General features: G+C 38.6%; 1 protein-coding gene across 1 annotated transcript in view; it reads right to left on the reverse strand.

The window, feature by feature from the left end:
- Positions 1-3,636: 3,636 nt before the first annotated feature.
- The window catches only part of ARAP2 (ArfGAP with RhoGAP domain, ankyrin repeat and PH domain 2), a gene marked incomplete at both ends in the record, with an annotated part of 189,236 nt that continues 165,827 nt past the window's right edge, over positions 3,637-27,045 (reverse strand). The window contains 3 exons of the mRNA XM_082838650.1: positions 3,637-3,996; positions 13,837-13,971; positions 19,965-20,028. Of these exons, the coding sequence (XP_082694776.1) occupies positions 3,637-3,996; positions 13,837-13,971; positions 19,965-20,028 (559 nt within the window). The remainder of the gene's footprint in view (positions 3,997-13,836; positions 13,972-19,964; positions 20,029-27,045) is intronic.

Here is a 27,045-nt window from a genome sequence, read left to right on the forward strand (position 1 = left end):
TGAACTGGCACAGTTCAAACTTGTGTTGTTCAAGGGCCAACTGTATATGAGTCATACTACAAGATCAGTGTTATTCCCACTTCTTGGATGAGGACATTTAGATTCTGAACTTTAATAATTCACAAAAGGTCTTAAATCTGTACAGGTATCTCAATTTTTAAAAATGTTACATTCAACATATGGTAGCCATGGCAGAGAAGATAAGGATATACAAAATAATTTAAAACATTTAACCAAAAATTGTTAAAAATAATAACTATAAAACGTAAAGCAGATACATTTTAGCTGTCTACAAGATTCATTTCTGTGATGTCTATTTCCAAATGATTAGAAATAAATGTGATGATTGTACACATAATAGGATATCCACATTGTTGATAATATTAAAGTCTTGGTGCAAATTTTGATGAGATAGTGAAAGTTTACATTTTCTTCTCCCCAGAGTGATTATCAAAAGTTTAAGAAAACGTGCAAATATCTGGATACTACCATCTATCCAAATAAGTTTGGTGCATTTTCAAAAGTATTTCCTTTTACAATATAGTTTGTTTTAGGATTAAAAATTATCAAATGTAAATGCAAATTAGCAGCTAATATAGTTATGTACACATCATATTTTTGCTTCAATTACTTTTGCTTAGTTTTATTAACTTTAGTTAGGGCTCTAGAAATGAGAGTACCATCAATCTGTTTGTGTCATGTCTGCATATATTCATCATTTAAAAAAGAACAATATTCATACTGACATGTTTGAAAAAATGACAGCTAGTTTGAAGTGTATATTAAATTCAGATTTTTTAAAAAAGGCAAAAAGGAAAGGCAATCTATTTGATTTATTTCTCTATTTTGAAAAGTTGAAAGTGGTTATTTTGAAAATCAGTTGCACTCAAGTGGACTTGTAAAACAATTTTAATTTTTACTCAAAATATATGAGAGGTCATCATTAGTCCTTATCTTACACTTGTAAAATGGAGACAATTGTACAGGAAGGGAAGGGAAACAGAAGTTATTAGATTTTAAGCTCAAGTTTCAAAAGTATTCAAATAAGGCAGGTAAAAAAAAAGATACTTTCCCATTGTCCAACATAATTTTCATGTCTCCTTATTTCATAAAACATAAATATCATTTACCAGAAATAATAATTTATTTTAGATTTTTCCCTAAATACCATAATTTCTTGCTTTTTAAAGGAAGGCTCCCCAGCAGTGCCACCTATAAACTGACCAGCAGTTTCTCTCTTTAAAAAAATTCCAATCTATGTGGATTTAAAGAATAAATATCACACCCCCATGGTAAACTATTTTATCACCACCATATATAAGTGATCAGTATTTTTCAATGAAGAAATTCATAGCATCAGTGTTATACTGCACTATGACTGGACTGACTGAAGTATGGGCCTCTGTATACAAATTCTGATAAGACACCTGAAAAACAGGGGGAAAAGGAAATGGAAACTTACACTGCATTGAAGAGACTGTGTGCAGAGGACCTCGCATGGATGCCACTTGCACTGAGTGCAAGTGGAATAAAGCTAGGAATGAAGCTTGGCTACCTAAAATAATTTTGATCAAAATAATTTTGATCAAAACTCACCCGACCTAATAAAATTCTAAAGAAACTGACAAAAAGTGCTACCCCTAATGTCACCTATAACTAGATAGTATTGTCTGTGAGGAAAATAACCAACTCAGTAGGTACTCTTTATGTGGAAACAAAAATAGAGGGCTTTGTCATTATTCATCAGGCACAGGGAGGAGATTGCTGCTTTATTTAAAAAAAAAAAAAAAAAAGGAGACAAGGTTAAAAGTGAACTGGTAGCCCCCAGAAGTATAGTATCAATTGTTAATCTAACTCCTACTTCCAGGTGGCCATATGTTGTACACTTCCAGTAAATCCTGACTCAGTCTTACCTAATAAGAAATGAACATACAAAGAAAAACAATAAACCAACAGTAAAACCCTGTGATGATGAATGTTGCTCATTCCAAAATGATAGTAAGGAACTCTAAATAAAAAAAAACAAAAATTGCTTGTACACAGCAACAGTGCAAGTGTCATCCATGCCAGGTCCTGTGCACACAATCTCTTCAATGCAGTATAAGTTTCCTCTCAGCAGCCACCTGCAAAGAACTGAAGTGTAGTGAATGGATTTGCACTGCAGCTGATTCACTGACACTGTAAGGAAGAGTGGCCAGTGCCATTATTCGTGTTTAGTGGCTGAATACTAATCTTGGGAAATACTTAGTCACTAGACTTTTTTCTTAACAAGCAGTTTCTCATGAACAAGGTCTGGTCAACAGTGAACTAGAATGAATCTCAACCTGACCTCCTTGACTTTTAGGACATTTTTAACTCTGCCTCTCTTTTTTTTTTAAATGTTGGTTCATTGGTTTGTTTATTTATTTACTTTTGGCTGTGTTGGGTCTTCGTTTCTGTGCGAGGGCTTTCTCCAGTTGCGGCAAGCAGGGGCCACTCTTCATCGCGGTGTGCGGACCCCTCACTATTGTGGCCTCTCTTGTTGCGGAGCACAGGCTCCAGATGCACAGGCTCAGTAGTTGTGGCTCACAGGCCCAGTTGCTCTATGGCATGTGGGATTTTCACAGACCAGGGCTCGAACCCGTATCCCATGCATCGGTAGGCAGATTCTCAACCACTGCGCCACCAGGGAAGCCCCCTCTTTGCCTCTTTTAAAGTGTTGTTTGATAGGCAGCCACTAAAATAAATCCTCCCCCTTTTCAACTTACTTCCTTTTTTTCCCCTAAGGTTGGCCCTGTGTAAACCTAAAAACATATGGTAACTTTATATACAAGGTTTCTCAAAGTGCAAAATGTGTTACATATAATTTCATAGGCTTCATTTATACAGAGCATTCTATACAATACAGTACAGTTTGCGATTTCTGTTCATAAATTTACACCACTTAGACAACTACAGTTGACCCTTGAACAATGTGGGTTTGAACCGCCATGGGTCCACTTATACACGGACATCTTTTTTTTTTTTTTTGCGGTACGCGGGCCTCTCACTGTTGTGGCCTCTCCCGTTGCGGAGCACAGGCTCCGGACACGCAGGCTCAGCGGCCATGGCTCACGGGCCCAGCCGCTCCGCGGCATGTGGAATCCTCCCAGACCGGGGCACGAACCCGTGTCCCCTGCATCGGCAGGCGGACTCTCAACCACTGCGCCACCAGGGAAGCCCCATGGACATCTTTTGATAGTGAATCCTACGGCACTACATGATCCACAATTAGTTCAGTCCACAAATGCAGAGGAATTTTGTATACAGGGGAGGGGTTTGGCTACAAATTATGCATGGATTAACACACCAACCCTTGCCCATGTTGTTTCAAGGGTCAACTGTACTTCAAAAGGTGGCCACTCAAAGTAACCCAATGCCTTCCTACACAAGGTTAATATAGCTGAACTGTACAGGCTTTGTTCAGAACAAAACACAGTGAATTTACACTTATATATACATACATAGTTTAAAATGCTCTTTAAATGGTTAAGGATAGCTAGACAGATCTCACCAACCATGAAATATATTTTGGTTTCTGGTTTGCACACATACATTGTACACAATATTTAAAAAAATAATTTGCAAGACAAGTCATTTTATTTATTTTTACACCATCTACTCAGGCTGTGACTCTTTTGGAAGGGTTCTTGCCCGCTGTAGAACCACACTAAGCTCTTCGATGACCTTTGGTGGTAACTTATTATTAGAGTCCAAAGTAGCTTTGCCATTCCTGTCCTCAGTCTTCCTCAATGTCTTTAGGCCTTTCTGGCCTTTCTGTTGCCCTTGAAGGACCTCAGCCTCTGTGTCCTCCAGACAGTTGAAACTCCAATGTTTTCTGGTTCGACTTCGAAGTTTCTCATCCTTGTGCTCCAGGCACTGGGCCACGATGGAGGCTCTCTCCCTTAAGGTGCCATCCCCAGGCTCTTGGTCACGCTTTGCACTGAGCCGTAGCCTTTCGAGTTCTGCTTTTGCACTCTAAAAATAAAACAAAACATCTCACAGGGAAGCAAGATCTGGAACACTTTTTTTAAAGAATACTCTGCACATAAAAGTTGATGCTTCTTGTATTAGAATTTATTTCTATGATTTAGGTTCTAACATGACTTTGGTACAAGCAGCATGTCTGAATTTATAGACTGATCTTAGAGCTACAAAATCAACTGAAATGGAGATCATGGAAATTCATTTTAACAAGCATTTAGCATACCACTTCAAAGATGTCTTTCAAGTTAGTTATTCAAATTAACTCTCATTTCAAACTTGCCTCTTCCAATTCAGTGCCGCTTATATGTGTCACATATTCATGCATCTGTAATTCCTACAGTGTTATACCCAAAGGACAGAGGAAAAAGGGAGTCTCCGTGGCCATGAGTCCAGGAAATGCTCTGTACTACAGATCCCTCTTTGAGAGTCACAATACATATTAGCATATTAAAGAAGCTAAGAAATATTACAGCAGAAAAATCTGACTTCTTTTTCTATTTTCTCTTCCCCAAATATTTGACTAGTGAAATCTTTTCCCCACATAATACCCTATTAGAATCCCACAGAAATATATACCCATAGATATACTTAGGAAAATACTGAAAGGTATATATAGTTGTGTATTAAAACCCACTTTTGTATCAGTGGATTAAAGCACACATTCATTCAGTGAACTTTAAGTGCCTACAGGTACCAGAAATCCATCAAGACACAACTTGCATTGGGACAGAGGTGCACTTTCCTAACTAGCGTTCAGGGTGTCTTGTGACTGGGCAAGTACTGGCATCCAGAACTCTCATGAGTTTCTCAAAGGTGACTACAACCTCATCAAATGTAAGATAAAAGAATGAACAACAGAGAAGCAAGCATCTAGTGGATATGGAGCCACAGCAAAAGGCTACCCAAAAAATTGGGTCAGGGCAGGAAGGCATAGTCATTTTTCTTTTCACAAACAAGAATTGAAGGAATTTCTTCAATATTTCCCTAGTAAAAATTAAAAAGCACAGAAAGAAGAAATCCAAAGAAAATTTTTTTATTATATTACAAATGTTTGAGAGAGAGAAGATGAAATAAAAGGGGTAGTATATAATATTAAGAATGGGACTATTTTGCAGATGGCAGAGTAGTAGGACGTGAGCTCACCCCTTCTTAGGAAAACACCAAAAATCACAACTAACTGCTGAACAACCATGAACCAAAAAAAGAAAGCCAGAACCTACCAAAAAAGATACCCTACATCCAAAGACAAAGAAGAAGCCACAGGAGATGGCAGGAGGGGCACAATTGTGATAAAATCAAATCCCATATCTGCCAGGTGGGTAACCCACAAAACTGGAAAATAATTATACCACAGAAGTTATCCCATAGGAGTGAAAGTCCTGAGCCTCACATGAGGCTTCCCAGCCTGGGGGTCTGGCAACAGGAGGAGGAGCCCCCAGAGAATCTGGCTTTGAAGGCCAGCAGAGTTTGATCACAGGAATTCCACAGGACTGGGGGAAAACAGAAACTCCACTCTTGGAGGGTACACACAAGGTCTCATGCACACCAGGACCCAGGGAAAAAAAAGGAATGAACTCATAAAAGACTGGGCCAGATCTACCTGCCAGTATTGGAGGGTCTTCTGCAGAGGCAGGGGGGAGGCTGTGGCTCACTGTCGGGGACAAAGACACTGGCAGCAGTAGTTCTCGGGAGTACTCATTGGTGTGAGCTTTCCTGGAGGCTGCCATTTCCTCCCCAAGACCTAGCCCCACCCAACGGCCTGTAGGCTCCAGTGGTGGGATGCCTCAGGCCAAACAACCAATACAGCACCACCCATCAGCAGACAGACTGCTTAAAGTCTTCCTGAGCATGGCCCTGCCCACCAGAAGGACAAGACTTAGCTTCATCCACCATTGGGCAGGAACCAGTCCCTCCCACCAGGAAGCCTGCACAAGTCCCTTAGCCTCATCTACCAGAGGGCAGACAGCAGAAGCAAGAACTACAATCCTGCAGCCTGTGGAAATGAGATGGCAGAGGAGTATTTCCCAGATGAAGGAACAAGATGAAACCCCAGAAGAACAACTAAGTGAAGCAGAGATAGGCAATCTACCAGAAAAAGAATTCAGAGTAATGATACTGCAAGATGATCCAAGATCTCAGGAAAAGAATGGAGGCACAGATTGAGAAGTTACAAGAAAAGTTTAACAAAGACCTAGAAGAACTAAAGAACAAACAGAGATGAACAACACAATAACTGAAATGAAAAATACACTAGAAGGAATCAATAGCTGAATAGCTGAGGCAGAAAAACGGATAAGTGAGCTGCAAGACAGAATGGTGGAAATCAATGCTGCAAAACAGAATAAAGAAAAAAGAATGAAAAGAAGTGAAAACAGTCTAAGAGACCTCTGGGACAACATTAAATGCCCCAACATTCACATTACAGGAGTCCTGGAAGGAGAAGAGAGAGACAAAGGATTTGAGAAAATAATTGAAGAGATAATAGCTGAAAACCTCCCTACCATGGGAAAGGAAACAGTCACCCAAGTCCAGGAAGTACAGAGAGTCCCAGGCAGGATAACCCCAAAAAGAACATGCCGAGACACATAGTAATCAAATTGACAAAAATTAAAGACAAAGAAAGAACATTAAAAGCAACAAGGGAAAAGAGACAAATAACATACAAGGGAACTCCCCTAAGGTTAACAGCTGATTTCTCAGCAGAAACTTTACAAGCCAGAAGGGAGTGGCACAATATATTTAAAGTGATGAAAGGGAAGAACCTACAACCAAGAATACTCTATCCAGCAAGGTGCTCATTCACATTTGAGAGAAATCAAAAGCTTTATAGACAAGCAAAAGCTAAGAGAATTCAGCACCACCAGACCAGCTTTGCAACAAATGCTAACGGAACTTCTCAAAGCAGAAAAGAAAGGGCCACAACTAGAAACAAGAAAATTACAAATGGAAAAGCTTTCTGGCAAAGGCAAACATACAGTAAAGGTAGGAAATCATCTGCACACAGATATGATTACCAAAACCAGCAACTGTGAGATGAGGAGAGCACAAATGCAGGATATTGGAAATGCATTTGAAATGAAAAGACCAGCAACTTAAAACAATCTTGTTTGTATATAGACTGCTGTATCAAAACCTCACGGTAACTGCAAACTGAAAATCTACAATAGATACACTCAAAGAAAAAGGAATCCAAACACAACACTAAAGTTAGTCATCAATTCACAAGAGAACAAAAGAGGAAGGGAAGAAAAAAGAGCTGCAAAAACAAATCCAAAACAATTAACAAAATAGCAATAAGAACATATATATTGATAATTACCTTAAATCTAAATGGAATGAATGCTCCCACCAAAAACAGACTGGCTGAATGGATACAAAAACAAAACCCCTAGGGCTTCCCTGGTGGCACAGTGGTTGAAAGTCTGCCTGCCGATGCAGGGGACACGGGTTCGTGCCCCGGTCCAGGAGGATCCCACATGCCGCAGAGTGGCTGGGCCCATGAACCATGGCCACTGAGCCTGCGCGTCCGGAGCCTGTGCTCCGCAACGGGAGAGGCCACAACAGTGAGAGGCCCGCGTACCGCAAAAAACAAACAAACAAAAAACCCCTATATATATTCTGTCTACAAGAGATGCACTTCAGATCTAGGGACACATACAGACTGAAAGTGAGGGGATGCAAAAAGGCGTTCCATGCAAATGGAAATCAAAAGAAAGCTGGAGTAGCAATACTCATATCAGACAAATAGGCTTTAGAATAAAGACTGTTACAAGAGACAAAGAAGGACACCACACAATGATCAAGGGATCAATTCAAGAAGAAGATACAATTGTAAATATATAAGAACCCAAAATAGGTGCCTCAATATATAGGGCAAATACTAACAGCCATATAAGGAGAAATCGACAGTAACCAATAATAGGGATTTTAACACCCCATTTTCATCAACGGACAGATCATCCAGACAAAAAATCAGTAAGGAAACACACTTTAAATGACACATTAGACCAGATGGACTTAACTGAGATTTATAGAGCATTCCATCCCAAAGCAGCAGAATACATATTCTTCTCACGTGCACATGGAACATTCTCCAGACCATGTGCTGGGCCATAAAGTGAGCCTCAGTAAATTTAAGAAAATTGAAATCATCAAGCATCTTTTCCGACCACAACAATATGAGATTAGAAATCAACTATAAGAAAAAAACCCGTAAAAAACACAAACATGTGAAGGCTAAAAAATATGCTATTAAACAACCAATGGATCACTGAAGAAATCAAAGAGGAAATCAGAAGATACCCAGAGACAAATGAAAACGAAAGCACACTGATCCAAGACCTATGGATGCAGCAAAAGCAGTTCTAAGAGGGAAGTTTACAGCAATGTAATCTTACCTCAGGAAACAAGAAAAATTACAAATAAACAACCTAACCTTATGCTTAAAGCAACTACAGAAAGAAGAAGAAAAACCCAAAGTTAGTAGAAGGAAAGAAATCATAAAGATCAGAGCAGAAATAAATGAAATAGAAATGAAGAAAACAACAGAGTATCAATGAAACTAAAAAGCTGGTTCTTTGAAAAAATAAAATTGATAAACCTTTAGCCACACTCATCAAGGAAAAAAGGGAGAGGGCTCAAATCAATAAAATCAGAAATGAAAAAAGAGAAGTTACAGAGACACCACAGAAATACAGAGGATCATAAGAAACTACTACAAACAACTATACGCTAATAAAGTGGAAAACCTGGAAGAAATGGACAAATTCTTAGAAAGGTACAATCTCCTAAGACTGAACCAGGAAGAAATAGAAAATATGAACAGATCAATCAGGAGTACTGATATTGAAACTGTGATTAAAAAACTCCCAACAAACAAAAGTCCAGGACCAGATGGCTTCACAGGTGAATTCTATCAAACATTTAGAGAAGAGCTAACACCTATCCTTCTGAAAGTGTTCCAAAAAACTGCAGAGGAAGGAACACTCCCAAACTCATTCTATGAGGCCATCATCACCCTGGTACCAAAACCTGACAAAGATACTACAAAAAATGAAAATTACAGGCCAATATAGCACTGACGAACGTAGATGCAAAAATCCTCAACAAAATACTAGCAATCTGAATCCAACAATACATTAAAAGGATCATACACCATGATCAAGTGGGATTCATCCCAGGGATGCAAGGATTCTTCAGTATCTGCAAATCAATCAGTGTGATACACCATATTAACAAATTGAAGAAGAAAAACCATATGATCACCTCAATACATGCAGAATAAGCTTTTGACAAAATTCAACATCCATTTATGATAATAACTCTCCAGAAAGTGTGCATAGAGGGAACATACCTCAACATAATAAAGACCATATATGACAAACCCCAAGCTAACATTATATCCAACAGTGAAAAGCTAAAAGGATTTCCTCTAAGGTCAGGGACAAGAGAAGGATTTTCAATTGTGCCACTTCTTTTCAGCATAGCTTTGGAAGTCCTAGCCATGGCAATCAGAGAATAGAAGGAAAAAAAAGGAATGCAAATTGGAAAAGAAGAAGTAAAACTGCCACTGTTTGCAGATGATGTGATACTATGCATAGAAAATCCTAAAGATGCTACCAGAAAACTACTAGAGCTCATCAATGAATTCGGTAAAGTTGCAGGATACAAAATTATTACACAGAAATCTGTTGCATTTCTACACACTAACTATGAAAGATCAGAAAGAGAAATTAAAGAAACAATCTCATTTACCATCTCATCAAAAAGAATAAAATACCTAGGAATAAACCTACCTAAGGACGCAGAAGACTTGTACTCTGAAAACTATAAGACACTGATGAAAGAAATCGAAGATGACACAAACAGATGGAGAGATATACCATATTCTTGCATTGTAAGAATCCACATTGTCAGAATGACCATACTTCCCAAAGCACTGCTATCTTTAAAATAGATAACCAACAAGGTCCTCCTGGATAGAACAGGGAACTCTGCTCAATATTCTGTAATAACCTAATGGGAAAGGAATTTGAAAAAGAATAGATACATGTATATGTATAACTGAATCACTTTGCTGTACACCTGAAACTAACACAACATTGTTAATCAACTATACTCCAATATAAAATAAAAAATTTTTAAAATACTATTTTGAAAAAAAAAAGAATGAAACTGAGTAGCATAAACAGTGCTGTAACTAAGGATGTCTAATATAATGTTTAAAGGGCAACACCTCACCTCTTTATTTTTCTCTATAGTGCTCATCACTTTCTAATATATATACTAGACAAGCTACTTATATCTCTTGTGATTATCTGAATGCCCTGCTAGAAAGTTAATGCAACGCAAGGATTCTTTTGTTCGATTTGTTCATTGACGTGCAAACCTATCACAGTGCCAGCACATAGGAAGTGGTCAATAAATATTTTGTGAATAGGAAATGAAGAAAGCTTAAAAAAATTCAGATGTTTAATATTCTGTTCTATTTTCCTAAATTTCAGCAGATCAGGACATGAAATTTTGTAAGTCAAATTCAAGCTGAATAAAAACATTTTAATCAACATAAATTATAAATAATTTTGCAATTTAGAATTTTCTGATAAGCTCATGATTATACATCTCAGATAAGTATTTATTCTCTAAAACTGATAGGAAGAAATATTTAGTTATTTAGTATCTAGTTGAAGTCCAAAGTTTAATTAGAATATGTTTAAGAGAGATAGTAGTAATAGTTGCACAACCATGTGAATGTAATTAATGTACTATGCACTTAAAATGGTTAATGGAAAATTTATGTGTATTTTATCACAGTACAAAAAAAATGAGAGATTAGTAAAAATTATGGCTATTTAGCATAGGAATGTGACTGGGAGTTTATAAATATGAATCTAACTAAAAAGTTTCACATGACATCTATTACGGAAAATCAAGGATCAATATAGAGTGGTTTATATATTATACAGTTCTCATTACTTTTCAGTTATCCGCAGAAAGACTTTGGGACGCTCTTAGATGCAGAATTTAGAGGCCAAATATTCATACATGTAATGCTGAAATTTCAAGTAAAACTATGATATTAGCCTATATGACATAACCTTATACAAAGGTGGGGAGGCATGATGAAGTGAACTGGTAGAAATCAAGAGATGGTAGTGAGTGCTTTGCATGAACAATATGGTGTGTGGAGTGCCTTTGCATGTTGTGGGGAAAGAAAGCCAAGGCATCAGTACTGTGGAAAGAAGGGCATCATTTATGTGCTGCACTATCCTTAAGGTCTTAATAATTTAAAAAGAAAGACTGATAAGGTATGAAATTAGGAGAGTAAAAGGTAGGCTGGTCCAGACGATGCCAGTTTGTGTCAGAGGGCATTTAGAGAAAACTGTTTGTTTAAATGGAAATGAGGATCTGAAATGGAGTGTGTCTCCCAGCAGAGAGAACACCCCCCCCGCCATGAAGTAAGGGCTTTTATTATCCCTAGGAGCTTACAGATAAAAGCTGAGCACAATGAACACGATGAAGTAGGTACCTAAGAGGAAGTAGGAGGGCCATAGGTAGCAACTAGCTTGTACATTCTTATGCACTATTTGCCTCTTCATGTATGATTTCCTTTGTCAACAACTTACTTCCTCTGGCTTATTCACTAGCTCACTACTAATTTACTCAATAAATTTTGGAAGTCACCTCCTCCAGGAAGCCTTCCCTGCCTGGAGGAGGTATTCTCATACAAGTTTCTACTGAACCTCATGAAAGCAAGACGGCTCATGGAATGGGAAGTCACTAAATTCATCAATCTGTCAACAATTTGTTTGAAAAGCAACGCTTCTTGAATATATCTGTTGATATGACTATATATATATATATATATATATATATTTTTTTTTTTTTTTTTGTGGTATGTGGGCCTCTCACTGTTGTGGCCTCTCCCATTGCGGAGCACAGGCTCCTGACATGCAGGCTCAGCGGCCATGGCTCACGGGCCCAGCCGCTCTGTGGCATGTGGGATCCTCCTGGACCAGGGCACAAACCCATGTCCCCTGAATTGGCAGGCGGACTCTCAACCACTGCGCCACCAGGGAAGCCCGATGTTACTATATATTTTTCTTATGAATCTACTCTTAGTAATACTTTGTCATTTTATTAATATATTTTCTTACGTATTTACATAAATCTAATTCAATAACAAATATTTTATTGGTTCATATGAAAACTTGCAATTCTAATTTTGTCTTCTTTTTAAGAATTAAATTTTAAAATTTGTTGAATTACCACATTTACTAAATTTACAAAAAAGCTTGGTTTAGTTTACTAACAAATTTTCTAGCAATTAGTATTTCACAAAATTGTTTTTTAAGCCTTTAATGATTTTGTTACAGTTTTTGTACAGTTTTCTGGTCTCAAGTATGCTAAAAAATAATTGTCTCTGAAATTCTGGATTTGGGATTAAGTAAGAAATTATTATATATTCAATCATCACCTCAGTTCTGTACTGGATACTGGTTAATGTATTTTGATCCTAATAATTTATTTTTTGCTTTGCTCCGTAATCAATCCTGAGGCACTGTCAGGAGAAGCTGGAGTCACAGTAGGACATATCTACTCCCTATGTTTCTGTGTTCCCTAATCTGGGTTCTTGGGAAACATGACTCTTAAAATTTTAAGATTCCAGATTAGCTGAGGAATCCATAGTTCTGCAAAGCAGTTTATTAGGAAGAAAAACCTGTAAGCGCAGAATGGCAGGAGGGACAAGCTCCTGAGTTCTTACTGTCTTATTCCTCCTTTTGATCACAGCAGCGCATAAGGACTGAACAGGCAACAAAGGGAATAAACCATTATTTCAAAGCTTTTATCTTCTGGAGAAGAAGCATATTACAGTGAGATAAATGTTCAAGGAAAGACAGTCATGGAAAAACATTTTAAAAAAATCTGATCACTAAATTAAAATGGCTTTTGTCTTTCAAAAGTTATTCCTGTTACACCTGAAACTAACACAACGTTGTAAATCAACTATACTCCAGTAAAATTAAAAAAAAAAAAAAAGTTATTCCTGTTTGGAAAGCAAGGAACTCACACAGCTTAATGGCCAAACCTAGGCTCCAAGAAGAAATAACAGTATCTTTTACATGCTTTTCTTTTTGCTTTGAGGGACTCATTTAAGGCCTTGAAATGCACATTAGTTGCAAATTGTCTAATGAGTTTTGAGTGCAAACAGCCTATGTCTTTTTCCTGAATCAAGACTGATGCTACTTATGGTCACCCTGCCCTTCAAGGTGAGAAGGAAAGCACACAGTTTTCATGAAAGATGCCAAATCTTCTTTATTGATGCTCAGGGGGTCATCTTGCAGTTACTTATATTAACTGAGACACCCCATCGGTTCCCAGCCTCTGAAATTTGATTGTGTTACTGGAAAGTCTTAACTACCATGGCTCCAGACATTCTGCCATGGGCTCATTCTAAGGAGGTTAGAAGTGAACTTGTAAGGCTAATTTGAGACTGTGATTTTTATTACCAGAACTTCTATATACATATTTAACATTCTTGGCCACTTTAGGAATAAAAACAAAAAGTGGTATTGTACATATTTAATTGAGTGGTCAATGACATTATTAAAATTGATCATTTAAGAGAAGTTAATAAAATATAAAACTTCAGAGAGTGGCATAGGGTTATTCATAAAGTTTTCTTGATGGATGTTATTTTTACTGTGCTTTTCAAAGTGCTTATTACTGTGCTTTTGAAACCAATGAAGTAATTAATGCATTTAATCACATTAAGACATAAGAAAACAAATGCTATGATTAATATAAAAACAAATAAAATCCTAACCTTACCTCAATATCTCTCCAGGCTTGGGTTGCATTTTTCTCATGCTGGATGGGAATTAGAGGCAAACCTCCAATTTTGGGAGTTTTGGTTATAGAACGTTTTCGCTCTTTTCCAGCTGGTGGCCATATATCACTTTCATGCTGTGGAAACAAAATTTCTTGCTGTGGGTGTGTGATTTTATTATGTGGTACACCAAATTATATAGTCACTTGGCTCCTTTCTCATATATCCAAGTCAGATGATCTGCTTTCCATGAGAAGGCTGTTTGTAATTATGATGTTCACTCTGATGGTGGTACCGCGTGAGGATGTAAAACTCTTAAGTGAACTGAGCTTTGAGGTCTCAGTTCAATTTCTAAACGTCAAATACATGCCTTCTGTACTACTTATCCAACCAAAAGGGGAAAAATATTTAAGGAAACCGGCAAATCTCTTTGTGGAAGAAAATTAATATACGTGTCTACATTTTTAGACCGTGTAATCAAAGCAATTGTACATTCATTTTCCCTTACCACCAAAGATAACTTTAGTGTCAAAATAATTTGACATTATATATACCCCAAGTCAACCTAAGGCATGGCTATTGGAAAAATTATCTTTATTTTATGACCTTTTGAAAAATGTTATTTTCATCTAATTGAATTCCAAAGAAACGTTACCTTGTACACAGACATTTATACTGAAAATCATTGTACAACAGAGAGTGGCACACATTTGTTCTCAAACTATTGACTACATATTCTGGGCACTGAGCAATTATAGATATGACTGGAGAAAAGGTAATTTTGCAAAGGGGAGAAATATCCATAGGTTAAAAATATAATCTCTTGGATGATAAATCCTTAAGATATGCATATAAAAGAAAAATATTTAAAGAATTTTTCTATTCTTCAGGGTAGATTAACTTTTCAGAAGTTGGGAAGAACATTGATTTTCAGACAACAACCTGTGAAAGAAATACAGAATACCAACTACACACAACGAGACGTTTACAGATGTTATGATGAAATGAAAACCATTTGGTAAACTATATAGCTAAATGCCTACTCATTTTTTTCCTCTAAAGAATGAACAGATTCTTATTCTTATGTTGCAATTAGTAGTTTAACGTCGTGTTTTATAGCAAAGAACTAATTTCAACAAATGTTGACTATATACTCACTATAAAATAGCAGCTAAGTTATACTGAGGGGCAGACTGCTTGACTTTGTGCTTATCAATATACAGATATTATCTCATTTAATCCTCAATGATCCTACAGTGCAGGTCCTATTATTACTAGATTTATTACTAGATTTAGTGCATAGGCATCAGATCTACCCTTGGATTTCAGTGAAGTGCTTACTTTGGTTCAGCAAATCTACAATGGTAAATTATACAATATTTCAATCAGAGAGAAAGTTACAAGCTTCATATTATTATTTTTATGTAATGGTCTTAAACTTGGTTAAAAAAACTTTGATATTACATAATTGGGATGTTCCCAACATGTAAAGCTGGGAGAATACTGGCTGGGAAGGACTTAGGTAATCCTAGGAATTATGCCTACACTTTTACTCACTGATGTATAATATATGTGTTAAATGGTATTTTGAGGAATCTAAGAGCAAATGTAGTTTTCAAACACATTTTTTTTTTCTGACATGATATACAATGCTGTGAATACCAGCTAATTAGTTCTCACTGGATTGATCCAAGAGGTATTTTTCCCAATAACAGAAATCTTTAGATCTAAGTAATATGTTCTGATAACCTTTATAGTTATGTATAAGTGACTTCAAAAGTCATACTGCATGGAGCATATAGCTGAGGATCATACTCTCATTATTATAACCAGTGATCACATCCCCAAATCTTCGTTTCTGCATCCCACTTTTTCAAATTTTTTCCCCACATCTTTACTGAGGTATAATTGACAAAACTGTAAGATATTTAAAGTGTAAAACGTGATGATTTGATACACGCATACATTGTGAAAGGATTCCCCCCATCGAGTTAATCAGCATATCTATCATCTCACATATTTAACCTTTCTGGGTTTCTTTTGGTGAGAACATTTAAGTTCTACTCTCTTAGCAAATTTAAATTATATAATACAGTGTTATGAACTATAGTCACCATGTCATCTATTAGATCCTCAGACCTTATTCATCTTATATCTGAAAGTATGTACCCTTTTACCAGCCTCTCACTATTTCCCCCACAGCCCCTGGCAACCAACTGTTCCATTCTGTTTCTATGAGTTTGATTTTTATATGGAATACCATGCAGTAATTGTCTTTGTCTGGCTTAATTCACTTAGCAAAATGCCCTCCAGGTTCATCCATGTTGTCCCAAATGACAGATTTCCTTTTTTAGGGCTGAACAATATTCCATTGTATACATGTTTGTATATATGTATGTGTGTGTATATACACACACACTACACACATCTTCTTTATCCATTCATCCATCGATAGACACTTAAGGTTGTTTCCATACCTTGCCTATGGTGAATAATCCTGCAGTAAACATGGTTCTGCCTCTCACTTTCTGACCTTGACATCTTTCCAGGTAACCTAGTTTAGTTTCATTAACCCTAAATATTCTTTAGACTCCTTGAGATCTTCAGTCCATTCTCCACCACCATTCTACTTTTCACATTTTTTCCCACTTCCTTCACAGTCTGGCTTAGATTTCATGGTCAATCAGTATACTCACCTCCTTATAAATAAGATAAAGTCTTGTGTTGCTTCTCCTTCGATCACACTTGCCTGGCAAAGCCCCAAGCCTAGTTAAACCCAATTATACTTACTCCATGGGTGCCTCCAAATTGATGGAGGGGAAATAAAAAATAGAAAATCAATCTGGAGATGCATCTCACTTTAAATTTACCCTTAAATTTCAAGTGAGCATTTAGCCTTCCCTTCATATTCTAGTATAGTACAGCTGGCTCCCTCACTCTCTGAAGGTATTATCTCATCTTTTATTCTGCCCCTACACTTCTAATATCCACCCCTGACTCACATGTGGTGACCTCACTGATTTAATTGAAAAATTATTAGTAATCATCCAATACTTTCATTTTCCCACCATGAAATGTACCAGTCTCTCTGCATCTATAGCCATATAAACAAGGCTCCCTTCTCTTCCAATAAGTATTTACTCTGATTATAAATAACTCTGCCCCAATCATATCTATAATCACTCAGTGGGCCAGAATATATAGTCAATAATATGAGAAAAAATGTGCCCCACACTCTGTTGTACAATGATTTCTTTTCACAATGCTGAACACATGCACTTGCTCACATTGCTTCCTGTTGGCTCAGGGCCTCTGCTGGTTTAATATTCTATCCTCTAATTCCTTGATAGAATTCTCTACATGTATCACCTGGTTTTCCTCCTTCCTCCAAGCTTATTTCTTTTGCTCAATTTTTCACTTCTGTTTGACCTTTAACGTTTGGAATGTCCTAGGGCTTATTTGTCTGTCTTCTCTTTCTCTGTCTTTCCCTATAGCCTCCCCTCTCCAATTTTGTGTTCTAATTCTCTCTCATTCATACAGTCTCTCTCTCATCTCACCCTATCCTCCAATGGCCTTTCAATACAATCCAAATGCTGACTTCCACAAAATTTACATTTCGGCCCCAAACTTTTGCCTGAGTTTTTGATCTATAGACCTAAACTGCTACTCATCATATCCCCTTGTATGTCTAACAGGCATCTCAAATTTCATGTGGCCAAAACAGAACTCTCAATTTTCTTCTGCATCTCTGATAATGTCACCTACATTCATCAGCTGCCCAAGGCGAAACAAACAACTCGGACTCTTCCTTGATTTCTACTCCTCAAACTGCTATAGCTGATCAATCTGTAAGCTTTATTGCCTCTACCTTCAAATACTCCTGGATCTGAATATGTCTTACCCAACCCACTGTTACCACCCTAGTCTGAGCTGCCATCTTCTTCCACAGAGCTGTTCTTCCTGCTTCCATCTTTGACCTTCTACAGTGCAGTTCAACAAAGGAACCAAAATTATTATTTTCCAGTAATATAAGCTGATTATATCTTTCCCTTGTTTCCCACTGAAACTCCTAAACTGGGACTACATCATCTGTCCCCTGCCTTCCTTATCTCTTACATCCTGTCTCAGATAGGCCTTCATGATAGTCATGGAATAAGTCAAGATTATAACATGTCAGGACCTTGCTGACCCCTAACCCTGCCCTGGAATGCTCTGCCTGTCCTGCATACCTGGCTCCCTCATTTCAGACAGGTCTCAGCACACCTTTCAGATACTCAGAAAGGTATTCCCTGAGAATCTTTCTCAATTAATGTCCTCCTTATATCAGTCACACTGGCTTTCCTTTCCCTAGCTTATTTTATTTATTGTTTTATCACACTAATATCTATTTGAAATTTTATCAGATTATCCTCTATACTATTTTAGAAATACTAATTGAGCATGTACTTTGTAAGATGTATTGGGTTCTGTGATGCAAATATATAATTAGTTCTAATAAGACTGACAAGGTCCTTCCTCTCATGGAGTTTACATTTTAGTAGGAAAGACAGACATAAACCTAAAGACACAAATGCTTTTTAATTAGTATGACAGTGTTGAAGTAAAGAATGCTAAGGGTTCCTACAGCCTGAAGGTCTAATTGGTCTGAAGGTCAGGGAAGGTTTCTCTGAGAATGTGACATGTAAGCCGAAGACTTTTGAGGCAGGGGTAAGGATGGGGATGGATATTAGAAAAGTATTCAGGGCACCAGAAAGAATGCATTGTAAGGGGCACTCACTGTTGGATTGTGTGTGTGTGTGTGTGTATGTATTAACGTATATATTAATGTTTGCTATTTTCCTGTCTCTTTCCCTATGGAGGTGAACCATTAAATCCTCAAATCCAAAAGGACCTTAGTGTTTACCTTAATCCTAAGAAGTGGAATGAACTTAAGAAATGTAATTGGGCTGAGTCTCTGGGGCCAACACAATGAGGGACAGGTGAGTCAGGGAGAAATAACTTGGTGGTAAGAGCAACCTCTGCTTCCTGGCTATTTACACCTTGATTTTCAGCTACAGAGTCTACTGACTTCAGTTATAAAAATGAAAACAATTTAGTTGTGCCATAACCAGACACTGTAACAGTTTTAGACTCTATAGTTCCAATCTTACTAATACTTCAAGCCTACTCTTTTTACAGTAGGACTTGAATATCTGGATTTTTAAACAGTCACAAAAAAGAAGCAAAGTCTCTAAAATGTTAGCCACTGGTCTTTTTCTGAAAATGCATTCCCAGGTAGTAATAGTAGAATTAGGCTGAGAAAAGCAGTGTTTATTAACCACTGGGAAGGTTAATAAGTTACATGAACAGAGAAAATGGTTTTCAAAACAAATAAGGACAAGATTTGGGGGTGAATTAACTTCTCACTTGTAAGAGAAACAGGGAAGCACATCCTAGGTAATAAAGAGTGGCAACTTAATTGTTACCAGTGAATTTCAATGCTCTTGTGGGGAAGCGTTGCTGGGAATTCAGCCAGACAAGGTTGGGGAAGAAACCAGTCCTATTAATGGGTCTATTTAACCCTTCACTGAAAGAGTGAGTGCTCCAATAGGGAGGAGACTAACTGGGGAATTGAGTATAGACGTTGGCCTCTGGTGCCTCTGTGTTAAACCACTAACTAAATGTATGGTCCTAAGCAAATCATGGAGCCTTTGGTAACCTTTGTTCCCTCATCTATAAGCAGTGCCATGCAATTTGTTGCAAGGAATACATGAGTTAACTCTTTTGAAGTATCTAGCACACAATATGTATTTAAAGAAATGTACGTTCCTGTCCTTGTTTCTGGAAAAAGCAGGAAGCTGTGGGGAGAACAAGAAGGAAAAGAGCACATTTTCTAAACAAAGATTAATGTGGGACTGCAAAAAAAAAAAAAAAAAAGACGCAGCAAAGAGTAGACTCTCTTTCAAAGAGTAGACTTTCTTTCAAAGAGTAATGAGTAAATCTGGGTTCTCATATATTTAAAAAAACATGAATGAGAAAATAAAAGTATACACATAAAACTCATTAAAAATTCTTTGAAAACTACTACCCTATTAACATTTGCTATAAACAGTTGTTATACTTTACTGGCTAGTTGAAACAGATACGATACCTGGGCGATAAAGAGGTTGGCCATCCACTCCATCTGAGTTTGTGAACTATCACAACACAGGTGCCTGCAAAACAATGTTTATAAAATATAATATTGAAAAAGACAGTGGAATTCTCCAGTGTATTTATTTGGCGAGTAAGTGATCAGAAACCTCTTGGGGTTTCTCCTCTTAATGACATTAATGTCATCAAAATGGGAGTATTTCAATACAAGTTGCTTCAGGCTTCTGTTAAGTGTACAGTATCAAAACAGTATAAATATGCTAGTTTAACCAAAATATAGCCAAAGGCTTTGGTAACTGCTGAAAAATGATCGGTGGTATTTTTGGAAAGGCAGAAAGGTCAATGTCATTTGCTTTCTTAGGTACGTGACTGTAAAACATCTTTTTCCCCAGAAACTCTGAGCCTAAGAAGAAAAAGTTTGTGCACATAAGAGCAGATTTTTGAAAAAGGCTTAATCAGCCGCCTTCATTATGATTATAAACATTATACCCACAAGGCTCATGAAAAATGAACTAAATGAAAAACCACTGCATGTCCAATAACACTGATTCAGTAACCTTTTATTGAAAACCTACACAAAACAGAGATGTTGCCCTCTAGGTTCACATCATCTATTAGGGGAGCCAGGAATATAAACAAATAAATTATAAGACAGTGAGAAAAAGAGAAAGTAAAGTTGAACACAAACATAGAAAGAAAGGGAGCTTCAAGATGGCGGAAGAGTAAGACATGGAGACCACCTTCCTCCCCACAAATACATCAGAAATACATCTACATAAGGAACCACTCCTACAGAACACCTACTGAACTCTGGCAGAAGACCTCAGACGTCCTAAAAGGCGAACTCCCCACATACCTGGGTAGGGCAAAAGAAAAAAGAAAAAAGAGACAAAAGAATAGGGACAGAACCTGCACCAATGGGAGGGAGCTGTGAAGGAGGAAAGATTTCCACACACTAGAAGCCCCTTCTCAGGCGGAGACTGTGGGTGGCGGAGCGGGCAAGCTTCGGAGCCACGGAAGACAACACAGTAACAGGGGTGCGGAGGGCAAAGCGGAGAGATTCCTGCATGGAGGATTGGTGCTGACCAGCACTCACCAGCCCAAGAGGCTTGTCTGCTCACCTGCCGGGACAGGTGGCTGCTGGGAGCTGAGGCTCGGGCTTCCATCGGATCCCAGGGAGAGGAATGGGGTTGGCTGCGTGAACACAGCCTGAAGGGGGCTAGTGCGCCACAGCTAGCTGGGAGCGAGTCCGGGAAAAAGTCTGGAACTGCCTAAGAGGCAAGAGACTTTTTCTTGCCTCTTTGTTTGCTGGTGCGCGAGGAGAGGGGATTAAGAGTGTGGCTTAAAGGAGCTCCAGAGACGGGCGCAAGCTGTGGATATCAGCGTGGACCCCAGAGATGAGCATGAGACACTAAGGATGCTGCTGAAGCCACCAAGGAGCCTGTATGCAAGCACAGGTCACTATTCACACCTCCCCTCCCGGAATCCTGTGCAGCCTGCCACTGCCAGGGTCCCGTGATACAGGGACAACTTCCCCGGGAGAACACACAGTGCACCTCAGGCTGGTGCAACATCACACCAGCCTCTGCCACTGCAGGCTTGCCCCGAAATCCGTACCCCTCACTCCCCCAGGCCTGAGTGAGCCAGAGCCCCCAAATAAGCTGCTCCTTTAATCCCGTCCTGAGCAAAGAACAGATGCCCTCAGTGACCTACATGCAGAGGCGAGACCAAATCCAAAGCTGAACCCCAGGAGCTGTGCAAACAAAGAAGAGAAAGGGAAATCTCTCCCAGCAGCCTCAGGAGCAGAGGATTAAATCTCCACAGTCAACTTGATGTACCCTGCATCTGTGGAATACCTGAATAGACAAAGAATCATCCCAAACTGAGGATGTTGACTTCAGGAGCAACGATATATATATTTTTTTCCCTGTTTCTCTTTTTGTGAGTGTGTATTTGTATACTTCTGTGTGTGATTTTGTCTCTATAGCTTTGCTTTTACCATTTGTCCTAGGGTGCTGTCTGTCCATTTTTTTGTTTTTTAGTTTTCAGCACTTGTTATCATTGGTGGATATCGTTTTTGGTTTGTTGCTCTCTTCTTTCTTTCTTTTTATTACTTAAATTTTTTAAAAAATAATTATTATTTAATAACTTTATTTTATTTTAATTTATTTTATTTTATCTTCTTTGTTTCTTTTTTTTCTCCCTTTTATTCTGAGCCATGCGGATGACAGGCTCTTGGTGCTCCAGCCAGACATAAGGGCTGTGCCTCTGAGGTGGGAGAGCCAAGTTCAGGACACTGGTCCACAAGAGACCTCCTAGCTCCACATAATATCAAAGGGCGAAAATCTCCCAGAGATCTCCATCTCAACGCCAAGACCCAGCTCCACTCAACGACCAGCAAGTTACAGTGCTGGACAGCCTATGCCAAACAACTAGCAAGACAGGAACACAACCTCACCCATTAGCAGAGAGGATGCCTAAAATCATAATAAGGCCACAGAAACCCCAAAACACACCACCAGATGTGGACCTGCCCACCAGAAAGACAAGATCCAGCCTCATCCACCAGAACACAGGCACTAGTCCCCTCCACCTGGAAGCCTACACAACCCACTGAACCAACCTTAGCCACTGAGGACAGACACCAAAAACAACAGGAACTACGAACCTGCAGCCTGCAAAAAGGAGACCCCAAACACAGTTAAGTTAAGCAAAATGAGAAGACAGAGAAACACACAGCAGATGAAGGAGCAAGGTAAAAACCCACCAGACCTAACAAATGAAGAGGAAATAGGCAGTCTACCTGAAAAAGAATTCAGAATAATGATAGTAAAGATGATCCAAAATCTTGGAAATAGAATGGAGAAAATACAAGAAATGTTTAACAAGGACCTACAAGAATGAAAGAGCAAACAAACAGTGATGAAGAACACAATACATGAAATTAAAAATTCTCTAGAAGGGATCAATAGCAGAATAACTAAGGCAGAAAAACGGATAAGTGACCTGGAACATAAAATAGTGGAAATTACTACAGAGCAGAATAAAGAAAAAATAATGAAAAGATTGAAGACAGTCTCAGAGACCTCTGGGACAATATTAAACGCACCAACATTTGAATTATAGGGGTCCCAGAAGAAGAAGAGAAAAAGAAAGGGACTGAGAAAATATTTGAAGAGATTATAGTTGAAAACTTCCCTAATGTGGGAAAGGAAATAGGTAATCAAGTCCAGGAAGCACAGAGAGACCCATATAGGATAAGTCCAAGGAGAAATATGCCAAGACACATATTAATCAAATTATCAAAAAATTAAATACAAAGAAAAAGTACTGAAGGCAGCAAGGGAATAACAACAAATAACACACAAGGGAATCCCCATAAGGTTAACAGCTGATCTTTCAGCAGAAACTCTGCAAGCCAGAGGGAGTAGAAGGACATATTTAAAGTGATGAAGGAGAAAAACCTACAACCAAGATTACTCTACCCAGCAAGGATCTCATTCAGATTTTGTTGTTGTTGTTGTGGTACGTGGGCCTCTCACTGTTGTGGCCTCTCCTGTTGCAGAGCACAGGCTCCAGACATGCAGGCTCAGCGGCCATGGCTCATGGGCCCAGCCACTCCACGCCATGTGGGATCTTCCCGGACCGGGGCATGAACCCGTGTCCCCTGCATTGGCAGGCGGACTCCCAACCACTGCGCAACCAGGGAAGCCCTCATTCAGATTTGATGGAGAAATTAAAACCTTTACAGACAAGCAAAAGCTAAGAGAACTCAGGACCACCAAACCAGCTTTACAACAAATGCTAAAGGAACTTCTCTAGACAAGAAACAAAAGAGAAGGAAAAGACCTACAATAACAAACCCAAAACAATTAAGAAAATGGGAATAGGAACATACATGTCGATAATTACCTTAATGTAGATGGATTAAATGCTCCAACCAAAAGACACAGACTGGCTGAATGGATACAAAAACAACACCCATATATATGCTGTCTACAAGAGACTCACTTCAGACTTAGGAACACATACATACTGAAAGTGAGGGGATGGAAAAAGATATTTCATGCAAATGTAAATCAGAAGAAAGTTGGAGTAGCAATTCTCATATCTACAAAATAGCCTTGAAAACAAAGAGTATTACAAGAGACAAAGAAGGACACTACATAATGATTAAGGGATAAATCCAAGAAGAAGATATAACAATTGAAAATATTTATGAACCCAACATAGGAGCACCCCAATACATAAGGCCAATACTAACAGCCATAAAAGGGGAAATCAACATTAACACAATCATAGTAGGGGACTTTAACACCCCACTTTTACCAATGGACAGATCATCCAAAATGAAAATAAATAAGGGAACACAAGCTTTAAGTGATACATTAAACAAGATGGACTTAATTGATATTTATAGGACAATCCATCCAAAAACAACAGAATACATTCTTCTCAAGTGCTCATGGAACATTCTCCAGGATAGATCATATCTTGGGTCACAAATCAAGCCATGGTAAATTTAAGAATACTGAAATCATATCAAGTATCTTTTCTGACCACAACGCTATGAGACTAGATATCAATTACAGGAAAAAATCTGTAAAAAATACAAACACATGGAGGCTAAACAACACATTACTTAATAACCAAGAGATCACTGAAGAAATCAAAGGGGAAATCAAAAAATACCTAGAAACAAATGACAATGAAAACAGGTTGGCCCAAAAACTATGGGATGCAGCAAAAGCTGTTCTAAGAGGGAAGTTTATAGCAATACAATCCTACCTTAAGAAACAAGAAACATCTCAGATTAACAACCTAACCTTACACATAAAGCAATTAGAGAAAGAAGAATAAAAAAAGGCCAACGTTAGCAGAAGGAAAGAAATCAAAAAGATAAGATCAGAAATAAATGAAAAAGAAATTATGAAAACGAGAGCAAAGATCAATAAAACTAAAAGCTGGTTCTTTGAGACAATAAACAAAATTGATAAATCATTAGCCAGACTCATCAAGAAAAAAAGGGAGGGAGCCTGAACCAAGACCGTAGAGTAGAAGGAAGTCCTCTCACTCCCTCTTGTGAGAACACCAGAATCACAACTAGCTGCTGGACAATCATAGACAAGAAGACACTGGAACTCACCAAAAAATATACCCCACATCCAAAGATAAAGGAGAAGCCACAATGAGATGGTATGAGGGGCGCAGTCACTGCAAAATCAAATCCCATAACTGCTAGGTGGGCGACTCAGAGACTGGAGAACACTTATACCACAGAAGTCCACCCACTGGAGTTAAGGTTCTGAGCCCCACGTCAGCCTTCCTAACTTGGGGGTCTGGCAATGGGAGGAGGAATTCCTAGAGAATCAGACTTTGAAGGCTAGTGGGATTTGATTTCAGGAATTCGACAGGATTGGGGGAAACAGAGACTGCACTCTTGGAGGGCACACACAAAGCACTGTGCGCATTGGGACCCAGGGGAAGGAGCAGTAACCCCAGGGGAGACTGAACCAGACCTACCAGCTAGTGTTGGAGGGTCTCCTACAGAGGTGGGGGGTGGCTGTGGCTCACCGTGGGGACAAGGACACAGGCAGCAGAAGTTCTGGGAAGCAGGCCTTGGCATGAGCCCTCCCAGAGTCGGCCATTAGCCACACCATAGAGCCCAGATAGGCTCCAGTGTTGCATTGCCTCAGGCCAAACAACCAATAGGGAGGGAACCCAGCCCCACCCATCAGCAGTCAAGTGGATTAAAGTTTTACTGAGCTCTGCCCACCAGAGCAACACCCAGCTCTACCCACCACCAGTCCCTCCCATCAGGAAACCTGCACAAGCCTCTTAGATAGCCTCATCCACCAGAGGGCAGACAGCAGAAGCAAGAAGAACTACAATCTTGTAGCCTGTGGAACAAACACCACATCCACAGAAAGATAGACAAGAAAAAAAGGCAGAGGGCTATGCACCAGATGAAGAAACAAGATAAAACCCCAGAAAAACGACTAAATGAAGTGGAGATAGGCAACCTACCAGAAAAAGAATTCAGAATAATGATAGTGAAGATGACCCAGGACCTCGGAAAAAAAATGGAGGCAAAGATTGAGAACATGCAAGTAATGTTTAACAAAGACATAGAAGAATTAAAGAACAAACAAACAGAGATGAACAATACAATAACTGAAATGAAAACTACACTAGAAGGAATCAATAGCAGAATAACTGAGGCAGAAGAATGGATAAGTGACGTGGAAGACAGAATGGTGGAATTCACTGCTGCAGAACAGAATAAAGAAAAAAGAATGAAAAGAAATGAAGACAGCCTCAGAGACCTCTGGGACAACATCTGCATTATAGGGGTCCCAGAAGGAGAAGAGAGAGAGAAAGATCCCGAGAAAATATTTGAAGAGATTACAGTGAAAACCTTCTCTAACATGGGAAAGGGAATAGCCACCGAAGTCCAGGAAGCACAGTGAGTCCCATGCAGGATAAACCCAAGGAGAAACATGCTGAGACACATAGTAATCAAATTGGCAAAAATTAAAGACAAAGAAAAATTATTGAAAGCAGCAACGGAAAAATGAAAAATAACATACAAGGGAACTCCCATAAGGTTAACAGCTGATTTCTCAGCAGAAACTCTACAAAGCCAGAAGGGAGTGGCACGATATACTTAAAGTGATGAAAGGGAAGAACCTACAACCAAGTTTACTCTACCTGGCAAGGATCTCACTCAGATTCGATGGAGAAACCAAAAGTTCTACAACAAATGGCACAGGAACTTCTCTAAGTGGGAACCACAAGAGAAGAAAAGGACCTACAAAAACACACCCTAAACAATTAAGAAAACGGTCATAGGAACACACATATAGATAATTACCTTAAACGTGAATGGATTAAATGCTCCCACTAAAAGACACAGGCTTGCTGAATGGATACAAAAACAAGACCCATCTATATGCTGTCTACAAGAGTCCCACTTCAGACCTAGGGACACATACAGACTGAAAGTGAGGGGATGGAAAAAGATATTCCATGCAAATGGAAATCAAAAGAAAGCTGAAGTAGCAATACTCATATCAGAT

The sequence above is a fragment of the Leucopleurus acutus genome (genome assembly GCF_964270905.1).
Source record: "Leucopleurus acutus genome assembly, chromosome: 4".
Taxonomy (NCBI): Eukaryota; Metazoa; Chordata; class Mammalia; order Artiodactyla; family Delphinidae; genus Leucopleurus; species Leucopleurus acutus.